At 42.4% G+C, this 10,669-nt stretch overlaps 1 protein-coding gene across 2 annotated transcripts; it reads right to left on the reverse strand.

Annotated features, from left to right (window-relative positions):
- Positions 1-671: 671 nt before the first annotated feature.
- On the reverse strand, positions 672-8,850 carry PMI1 (plastid movement impaired1). 2 transcript variants are annotated; one of them, XM_077390826.1, is made up of 2 exons: positions 8,090-8,850; positions 672-2,976 (listed from the first exon to the last, which is right to left on the reverse strand). In XM_077390826.1, the coding sequence occupies exon 2, from the start codon at positions 2,959-2,961 to the stop codon at positions 829-831; it is 2,133 nt and encodes a 710-aa protein (XP_077246941.1). In that variant the 5' UTR covers positions 2,962-2,976; positions 8,090-8,850; the 3' UTR covers positions 672-828. The 2 variants fall into 2 exon arrangements, with proteins under 2 accessions (XP_077246941.1, XP_077246940.1); XM_077390825.1 differs by lacking the exon at positions 8,090-8,850 and adding an exon at positions 3,787-4,386.
- Between the last annotated feature and the right edge of the window lie 1,819 nt (positions 8,851-10,669).

Raw genomic sequence — 10,669 nt, forward strand, 5'->3', positions numbered from 1 at the left:
ACAGATACTGTTTGTCCACAATACTGTTTGTACATGACAATTTCTAATTAGTAACAAATATCTGTTTCGAGTTGTATTGACACCAATTGACATGGATGGCAAAAGCTTCAAATTCAAAGGCATTTTTGCAATCCCCTATTGAAATCAGCAAATCATTCGAAAATTTCTTGTGAGTTGTAACTAAAGGACCAGGATTTTGGAAATGTCTATCATTGAATTCTGAGATGCTAGTCCTACAGAATTAAGTTGTCCTAGGTAAGATTTATCTGAATTTTTCCTCCTTGATAGTTGCTTCATCATCAGAAGTTCCCCTTCCAATGTCTTATTTGAAGCATTAGAAAGAAGGAACCCTTTTATGCTTAATGAAGAGGGCATGAATAGGGCTCTCACCATGCAGAGTCTACAGCAATGCTAAGAACTTCATTTTATCTGTGGTAGCAGCTTGCATCACAAATCAACTTAGTAGGAGTTGCAAGGGAACATTTCACTCCATCCGGTTGAGGTGACTCAGTTCAATTATCTATAGACTAACTTCAGGGAAGACAAATGTGTTTGTACTTTGTCCCATGCATAGATAATTGCAGCTAACTAACTTGCCACTGTCGTAAACTAAAGGAGAGAAAAAATTGCTAATTGCATTGATTAAACATGAGCAAATTCAGACAGCATAGTATTGTGCAATATGAACATTATTCATTCATTTCAAATGAAGGTTCCACTATAACACCAAAAATTTCTCTAAGCAAACAAAAACACAGCCCCTAAGTACAAATATAAACAAGCAAGAATAACATTATATAGATCGAGCGGCAGATTAACTTACCTAACCTACTGTTGATTGGCAAACTTTACATCCGGATTCCGCATAGGCTTGAGCCACATATCCGCCATCACGCGTGCCGAGATACTCCAGAGCGAATCCGGCCCTTTCGCCTGCGTATGTTTACCCTTTTTCCCGGCCTTCCCCAACCCATATGCTAATAACCATTGCATTGCAGTAAGCCTCTGTCTCTCAACATCCCACACATGCCTCTTCCCTCCGGCCCTCACCTTCAAACCTCCGACGAGCAAACTCCCTACTTTAAACCTCACCTCATCTTCCTTGCTTGCGGCATCCACTTGAGTGGCCTGCATCAGCACGATCAACGGAGCTCCCACAGCCTCGAATCGCCTCAATGGGTCCCTCAGCTGAACAACCACTAATAGTGTAACAGTTTTTACCTCCCCAACAGGGGCCAGGCCGCCATTATTCACCCAGTCCTCCAGTGATTGGGCAGAGGCCAGTAGTTGGTTAGGATTTTTTTCACCGACCTTACCTGTCTTTCCCAAGAGTGGAGAGACATCAAAGGGGGCTTCCTCTTTTGCCATTTCAGCCTGAACCTTTAGAGCATCCACTGCCATGGCCTCAATCTTCTGCAATGAGAATGGTAAAATGTCCTCTACAATCACGGGGTCCGCGCCCACATTCCAAATTCCCATCAAAATCCTCTCTTTCCTGCCTGCACTCATCGCTGTCACCATGGTTTTTACCGAGGATATGGATTTAGCGGCACTTGAGCTCGCCCCTTCCTTGTTTCTCCCCTGAATGATTGCCGATGCAATGCCTTCAAAAGCTATTTGTTCAGCAGTTTTTCCCATCAATTCATCCATTCCCGTCAATGATAGAATTACTGAGCTCAGTTCTTCAATTCCGACAGTTGCAATTCTCTGTAACATCTCAAACCCACTTGCAGATTTCTGTGAAGGAAGAACCAATGGTTTCGATATCTGCATTGCGAGTTTTGGCGTGTCTTTCCTCAGTACCTCAACATCAAAAGGATTCATGGCAGCTAAGTAACCTCCATCTCTGGTTTGAACCACAGATCCCAATGCCTTTCCAAGATCCGCCACGAAAGCCTTCGATTCAGCTTCTGAAACCTCTTCTACTCCTTCCAATTTCAAAGGAGGAGCATCCAACACATCGAATTTAAATTCTCCGCCTTCTTCCTCAAGCATTTGAAGGAATTCTCTTGTTACTGTTTCCTCCTCGACATCTAACCCTTGTGATTCAGTTTCTTGTTCCATTTTAACCAAGGTGTCGTCGTTGATCATGGATTCAAGTGCTTTGATCTGTTGAGCAATCGAATCAAGCTCCGTTAATCTCGCCTGATGGACCTGATCATGCACCACTTCCTTTACAACCTCACTCGATACTGATCTTTCATCAGTAGCTTCTTCAGATTCTCCATCTCTCGCTCCTTCGGATCCCGCTACTGAATCCAAAATCTCTACTCCTTTATCCACAACTTCAAATTCGGGATAATCGATATCTTCTATCTTTGACTCCTTGATTTTCTGAACAGATGACGAGCTTGAAGGAACTGGACCCGGTTCGTCTAGATTCAAATCATCCATTCCTTGAAATTCCCCCGCTGCAGCCGCCTTAGAAGGTGTCATTGCTTCAAATCTGCTTGAAATCTTCGGGCTCTGAACGCTAAACGAAGTTTTCGATTGCTTTCGAGCAAACGGAGAAGGGGATTCCCTCCCTCCTTTATTTGATTTCAAATTCTCCCCCTGATTATAAATCCCTACTCCTTTATCCTCCATGATCTGAAACCCTAACTTAAGCACAAGCTCACCTCCTTTCGCCTTTCCATAAAGATCAAAACTCGTATCCCATTGCCGAATTCTCACCCCTTCCAAGTTCTTCTCCACAGATTCTTGCACCAAAACACTCAGATCTACAGAATTCTTCCCAAAATCAAGCTCGTACGCATCAACTGCCACTACAGAGATCACAAACGGCCGTGGCTCAAATTTCATTAACTGGTTCCCACCGCCATTGCAATAAACATGGCATCTCACAAACAACGTCTCCTCAAAATCCGCCGCACCCTGCAAAACCCTAGCCGGCATAGTCTGTACGGATCCATCCTTAGTCTCCTTCTTCCGTACATTAACGGCGAGACGTAAACCATTCATCGACGCCGGGAGCCCCTAGTGATAGAAGACAGTTTTGTCAGAACAGAGAATGAAGAAGAAGATTGATAGAATGAGACAAAAAGGGAGAAGGCAATGAGTTAATTCAAGGAAACTCGGCCTCCAATGTGCTAACTGTACTAAATGTGATTATTCCTTACTGAATAGCCATGCGGCATCTAAACGTATGGCTCCTTTTGGATGCCACATGCCTGGCATCCTCAAGGATTTCCTGAGTAAAAAAATGTACTTACTTTTCTTCGACTTTATGGTGCTTGGTTGGCAATTTAGCATCGAAATCCCTAGAGACTACAAGACAAGTTTCAGTTGATAATTGCATGTCTGGTGATGTGGCATCAATGTCCCTTCATTGTACTTTCCAAGCCAAATTTCTCAAAAAAGGAGGAATTTGGCTTGGAGAATTATGCTCTCTCTCTCTCTCTCTCTCTCTCTCTCTCTCTCTCTCTCTCTCTCTCTCTCTCTCTCTCTCTCTCTCTATATATATATATATATATATATATATATATATATATATATATATATATATATATCTTGGTCATGACACCACCTCTCACTACTCTACGAGGTTGGCAACCAAACACTACTTATCACTATTCTACAAGGTAAATTATAGGTAAATCAAATGTTTGTCTCCTCCTTATTGACTGTTTATACCACTAATCTACAAGTTAACTATCTGTATCCAAACACACAGAAATTGGGGAAAACAAAATAGGAATAAAAAATCAGTGAAATAAGAAAAACAAATTAAGGAAACCTAATAATAATATGAAGATAAACATAACTAAGGAAAGCAATTGTAACAACCTGAGCTGAGATCACTTCTACAGAGAACAAACAGCTCAGCCTCTGCATTCCAATATGCGAAATAGCACGAATTGGCTTCCAATTCCATAACCCTTTCTTCTCCGCGCCCCCCTGACTAGCAAGCTTCTTCTCAATGTGCCTATCAGGAACCCTAACCCTAACCCTAGGGTTTTTATCTTCTTCTTCTTCGTCAAGCTTCGGGCGGGACCGCCAAGGGGAAAGAGACATACGGCGGGACCGGGATCGGGGTTCGGATTTTTCAGCATGGCTAGGAAGAGGAACGATGGGGTCAGAGGAGGGTATGGTGACTGCAGAGCGAGGGAGGGCGAGAGATGTGGTTCGGCGAGTGGAGGTGTGAGATTGGTAGAGGGATTCACTTAGGGCTTCGAGTTCTTGGAGGAGTTGGGTGTTGGAGTTTCTGCTTTCTGCTGCCATTGATGGTGGTGGTGGTGGTGGTGATGAGGTTTTGGGGGAGTTGTAGAGAGGGGTTGAAGAGGATATAAGGGGGGAATCTGGGGTGGGGATGAGGCCATGAGGGTTAGGGTTTTGATAGGTATGTGTTTTGGATTGGTTGGGTGGATTGTATGGAGGAGAGGAAGCGTTGTTTCTCTCTCTGGGTTCTGTCTTGTAATGAGAAAGGGACCCGGGAATTTATGAGGATGTCGATTTGGGCTTAGAGTTGTGTTTGAATTAGTGTAAGTATGGAGATAACTTTCCCTCCCTGACTATCTGCCTTTTGTCTTGTGTCTTAGGACTTTTCTGGATTTGGGCTGCAAAACAAAAAAAAAAAACGAGAGGAGGGTGGGAGAATAGATAGGGGGTGCAAGGGGTGCAACTTGGGTTTGCTGTGTTGGGTTGGGTTGGGTTAGGGTTGAGGCCTTCGCAACGCGACCCGAACCGGACCTCCATCCTCTAATTTTGTCTTGAATTTCTTTCGGTTGGTTTGTTTTTTTTCCTTGTATTTTCTGTGTGGCCCTAGACTAGACTCAACCCGACCTGATTTCAAGTTTGATGATTTGGGTTAGGGTTGAGAGATTTAGAGGTGGGTTGGATTAGGGTTGACCATGGATTAGGCTAGGGTTCGCCTCAACCAGATCCAACTCGACCCGAGTTGCACCCGTAAGGATAGTAAAAATAATCTACGAGGTTGACCTTATTCGCCCTCATTTAACCAAAGAACCTACTGATCCACTTTGGATCTACGTATGTCTTAGTCACGAATCATTCAAATTCAGTATCGAACGGATCAGATTCGGAGTGTTCTTTGGATCTTACTTTCCATGTCTCGGTCACCATCTATTTTAAATCAGACCATACATTTGATTGTCTCGGTCCTACATATATTGACACAATTAAAATTCGCAGAAAAGAGTGCCAGCGGCAGCAGCAATTGTTAGATCTTTGAACACATTGTATTTTTTTTTAGAAAAATACGTCGGCCCGCGCTCAGACACCATATAAAAGGAAGCGACTTGTTAGGCAAATCTTGCGAAAAGCCATTTCACGACTGTTTTTGTGGGAGAGAAAGATGAATTAAATGAATCACACAAAATCTGCTACAATAAAAAGTGAGCCGTGAAATGGCTTTCCACGAAATTGCCAAGAAAATCCAAGGAAATATTCATGCTGAGAGAGAGAGAGAGAGAGAGAGAGAGAGAGAGAGAGGAGATTGTAAATATGGGTCTCAATGGATACAAACAATTTGAAGTACCATCATCAGAATCCAAACTTAAAAGACAGGATCTAGACACATTACCAGTACCCATGGACACATTTCGAATCCCTATTTTTTATATTTTTATGTATTATTTCAGGAACTTTTTAGTAAAATTAAAGCAACAAGGCATATGCATTTTTTCAAACGATTCCTATTTTCAGTATTTTATCATTCATTTCTCTAATTCTCGAGACAATCTTCTTTTCCTTCTATCACCATTGAACCTAAGTCCCTAACCCACTGCATTGCCGCCGCTTTATTTTTTACTTAAGACAGCCGCTTCTATTGTAAAAGAGTAGTTATGATTACACTAGAGTGGCTGCCCCGAGTAAAAAAAGAGGGCCAAATATACCTGTGGACCCCGATCCCGATGACGAATGAGCGAGGGACACGAGATCCCACGTCGATCCTCTAAGATCTCCACAATGTGAAGAAGAGCTCTACCAAGGAACTCTCGAAATGGTGCCACTCAAAGCATGGGTGGCGATATAAATGAGGTATCTCTTGATTCAAGGACTAGCCCGAAACCAAGATGTACCTATAACAAAGAAGAGTCGCCATCCAAGGAAGTAGGCCCTGGATCCCATGAAATACTCTGTTGCAACGGATAACCAGAGATACAAAAGTCCGTGCCTGATGACGAATGGGGAAGGTGTTAAGCACCCCCAATTCGCCCAAGTGCAAGCACATGGTCTCTTATGCCATTTTTAATTAATTTAGAAGAGTTTTGGGCTAAAATCATGTGAAATGGGAATGAGTATCCCCGAAAAAACGTCTATCTAAGCATGCATGACCCGGGGATGGGCAAAAGAAAATAAACATCCAAATCCTAACTCACCGCATCTAATCCTAAGACATCACATCTAGGAAAGCAGTAACATCCACACGCATAGCTACAGCTAAGCAGATAATCAAGATAAGATGAATAAATGTTACAACTAAGCAGGTGAGAGGACAGATAAGCACAACAGTAAACTACCAAAGCAATAAAATAAACACACTAGCATGCGAGCCTATGTAAGAGATAATGCTGAGAAAATAATAATCAATCTCCTGCTATGAGAGTAAGCAAGCTAACAATAGCACATAAGAAGTCAAAGATAAACACACAATGAGCTAAAAGATACAGGGAAAGAAATGAATCGGAAAATCAACGGTACATGAGGACCGAGGATGTCAGGGAAAAGAAAATGGAGCGTACGATAGACTCAGGGAGCGATTCTAATGAATCAATCTCAGCGATCCTGATCCTCTAAAGATCGGATAAGTCTCACGATCGTCATAGCCTATCGTTGGGCTCAGCGAGGACAATCCCTGTAAAGGGGCCACGCTACGTCGTCGCCCGTCCCAAAACCCGATAAAACGTCGGAAAATCGATAAAACCGGCAAACCACGATCAAAATCGGAAATGAAATGAAAGGAAGGCTCCGAGTGACCTGGCAATCACCATCCTTGCCCATTTTGGTTTTTGTATTTTTTAGAAAAGCTTGAAAGATATTTTCAGATGCTGAAATGATTTTTTTGAAGGGTTTAAAGGATTTTATTAAAAAGTTTGACTGAACTTGGGACGAGAATCCCAAGCTGCCTACGTACCCTGTAGAAAGGAATCAAGCCAACGTAGTTCGAAACAGCTTTTCGAAAAACGCTTTTGTGTTTTTTGGATTTTTGTTATTTGATTTTTATGTATTTTTATCCCTTTTGATCGAAAGGGGGTTTTGGCTCAAGAGGTTGCCGTCCGTCATCGCCTAAAACCGACGAGAGTGCTCCTGTAATCGAGGGAATCCTGAAGTGCAAAGAGTATCCCAAGGAACGTGCAAAGAATAATCCCAAAAAGGAAAGAACTCCTAAATCCCACAAGAAGTAGTAACCTCGAAGAAAAGGGAACCCCTAACCCTGTAAAAGATGACGGCCTCAGAAAGGACACCTTTACGCCCTGTAAGAATCCCAAGGAAGGCAAGAATATGCGAAGGGCAAGGGGGTTTGTCGGCTAGACTGACTTGTTGCATATGAACCAAAGTCGACATGACTAAGATGGGTCAAACATTTCGATCAACTTGTTTCACAAGAAACAAAGTCAATCTGTCACAGTAATAAATCAGATATCTCAAGTGGTCCATTCCCTAAGGAACGAAGCCAGGTCAACCAAAGAAATACAATCGTCCTAACCAACTAGTCCCCATGCGAAGCGAAATCAATGTAACCAAGGTAAGAGACTCGCTATATTATTAGAATGAAGATAAACCACAGAGTATAGGTTGAATAGACCAAGAAGAAACTCATATACCTAACATTACTAAGAAGTATGCTGAATAAAGAATAAGAGGTAGAAGATAGAGTTTGCCCTTCTAAAACATTATGAAACCTTTATCCATGTATACTCACACAACTTGAAAATCACTCTCAAAAGCAAACACAAAACCGAAACTAGAGTTTAAGGACAGCAAACATGGAGCAAATCTAAACCTCCAGTTTTACATGTAGAAACCCAAATTGAGAATATTAAAATGAATTGCAGGCCTAGCACTATCATGATAAACAGAATTCTCATTTAAAACACGAATGGCATAAAGAGAGAGAGAAGGTTACCTGAGTTGTCAAGAGATTGGTGCTTGAAGCTCTTCTCGTTATAATCAGATCTTTGGCTCTTGGATGTAAGACCCATGATAAGAGTTGGAATAACGCCCTTCCAAAATCCTGCTATGCCTGCTTCACAATAAACCTCCTGTGCCAGAAATTCTAATTTTCTGCAGCTTTACTCTTGAACAGCCTATGGTGTTGGACAAGTGAACCTCCAACCATAAGAACAGATCTAAAATATATATATATACCTTGCAAGCTACAAGGGAGAATATGGAACAAGGAAGAAAGCTTGAATCCCAAGCTTGATACCTCTCTTGCTTAATCGACCTCAACAGAAGAAAGGGGTAAAACCTTAAGTTTCAAAGAAGATTCATCAAAAGCTCCCTTCAAAAGAAAGTAAAGTGGATTTCTACAGAGGATCCAATGGTTGAAATGAAGTGGGTTTCGGTTGAAGAAACAAGGTCTGATGGTATATGGTGGTGGCTTGGGAAGGTGAAGAATGATGATAAAGGGGAATTCGATGGAGATGGAGGTGAGGGAAGTAAATGGTTGAGATTAAGGGTGACAAAATGGGTTTGGATATCAAGGGTGAAGGTAGAGGATGGTCGGATTCCGGCAAAAATCACCGGAATCAATGGAGGTCGGGGTTGAGCTTTGATGTGGGTTTTAAGGGGTGGTGGATGAGGAGATGGCTGAAATCGATGGGGATCTCTTTCTCCTTCTCCTTCTGCTCTCTCCTACTCTCTCTGTTGCTCTGTTTTTAGTATCTTTTTTTTCTTTTTTTTTTAAAAAAAAAAAGATGAAGGAGAAGAAGTTGGAGGTGAGGTGGAGGAGATGGTGGTGGAGATTGGCCGGCGGATCCGGTCGGAGGTAGAGATTTGCAGAGGTGGGTTTTGATTTGGGTTAGATGGTTTTAATGGTGGTGGATTTGAAAGGGGTTGAGATGGGTTTGGGTCGGAGATAAGGTGGGGTCGAGCGGCGATGGTGGTGGTGGTTGTCGGTGGCGATAACAGAGATGGTTAGAGATGATGGGTTTTTAGGGGTGGTGGTTGAGGAGAAGAGATGGGGGTTGGGCGCGTCTGCTGGAGATGATGGGTTTGAAGAGATTCATGGAAAAAAGGGTTTTGGGGTTAAGGTGATGGTGGTGGTGGTGCCGGATGATGGTGGTTCGGCCGGTCTCCTCCTCCTTCCTCTCTCTGCTTGTTTCTTGCGGCTCCCTCCAAATCTCCTCTGCTACCCCTTTTCTCTTCTTTTTTTTTAGAAAACTCCTCCTCCAGTTCCTACGAGATTTGCCATTTTTATGGTTAGGGTTGCCACCCTCCTCTAATCTCAGCCATCCATTTTCTTCCTTTCTTGATCCTATGGCCCTTGATTCCTTATCCCTTTTGCCCTAATTCTATCCTAGAAACCCTAGAAACCTAGAGTGTCTAGTTGATCTAAGCCCTACACCTCATCTCCTTAATCCAATGGCCCATGCCTGTTGCTTGCAAAGGAAGAAATGCCCATTTTACTAAATACCCCAAGGAGCAGGCAATTTTACCCTCTTGCCACCATACCCTATTTGGCTTTTCTTCTCTTAAAGGGAATGGTATATTATTCCCTCTCTCTCTTCAAGCAACCCCAAGCTGGTTAATTCACTCCCCTCCTGCTTAACATGGGAAAGTGATTTGACACACACACGCTTTGATAAAAGCATTCCTAGGGATATTAGCAGCCTCTTATGGATTTTGCACTGCAGCGGGTGGGTACCATTTTGAAGTTTTTTTCTGCACTTGGGGCCCACCTCTCTCAGGAATTCTGGGATTCGGCTTCGGAATTTCATTCGAGAATTTATTCGATTTCAGAGATTTATTTGATTTTGGGGAAAATGGTCCGGTCAAAATGGGGTGTCTACAATACCCCGTATAAAATGTATTTTTAAAAGAATCACTTGGGCCTACCTTGTTCATAGAACCAATCCGTTCATTTGTTGGGCCCCAACGTAAATGAGCCTCGCCATAAAATCATCTCTATAGGATGATGCTAAGTTTGCTAACCCTCTGTTCTACAATGGACGACGCCACATACACGTCTACAGATTGGAGAATTGGGATCATCCAATAGATATGATTTTTAGGATACAAACCAATTTACTGTTAGGCCAAACAACTGGGAAATAATCTGTTTTTTAAAAAGTAAGTGCACGTACTTTATTTTTTATGGGTAAATGGCGTTAGGTAGGACCCCAACCAGATATATTAATGAAGAAGAGAAAGATAAACATGAAGCAAACCAAGAACCCTAAGTGCTCATACTTAGGGATGCCATAATATCTCCTTTTTTGTGCCCTAAAATAGGTGGGCTCCACTCCATATTGGGTGCGCCTAGATTCCCATATTTAAGAAGAAAAAAATACATCAAAGCCAACCTTGTTCGAAGATCCAAACCACATTCAATTGTTGTGTCCAAATGTAGATATATAGACTTTGCCCCAAAAAAACCATCTCCATAGGATGATCCTAACCCTCTAATTTGTACAGACTACGCCAAATAGAAATCTGTAATGATTGGAAGGGTTAGGATCAGCCCATGGTGCCCCTATTTTTG

This window comes from Tasmannia lanceolata, unplaced genomic scaffold, assembly GCF_043159265.1.
Source record: "Tasmannia lanceolata isolate RefF3 unplaced genomic scaffold, GAP_Taslan_0.1 ptg000011l, whole genome shotgun sequence".
Classification (NCBI taxonomy): Eukaryota; Viridiplantae; Streptophyta; class Magnoliopsida; order Canellales; family Winteraceae; genus Tasmannia; species Tasmannia lanceolata.

Bases quoted from the DNA above. Each gene is read 5' to 3' on its own strand.
- PMI1 (XM_077390825.1), bottom strand. From the start codon at position 4,221: ATGGCAGCAGAAAGCAGAAACTCCAACACCCAACTCCTCCAAGAACTC. The intron at 2,977-3,786 runs GTTGTTACAATT...TTCTATCACTAG, and splicing joins TAGAAGTGATCTCAGCTCAG to GGGCTCCCGGCGTCGATGAA.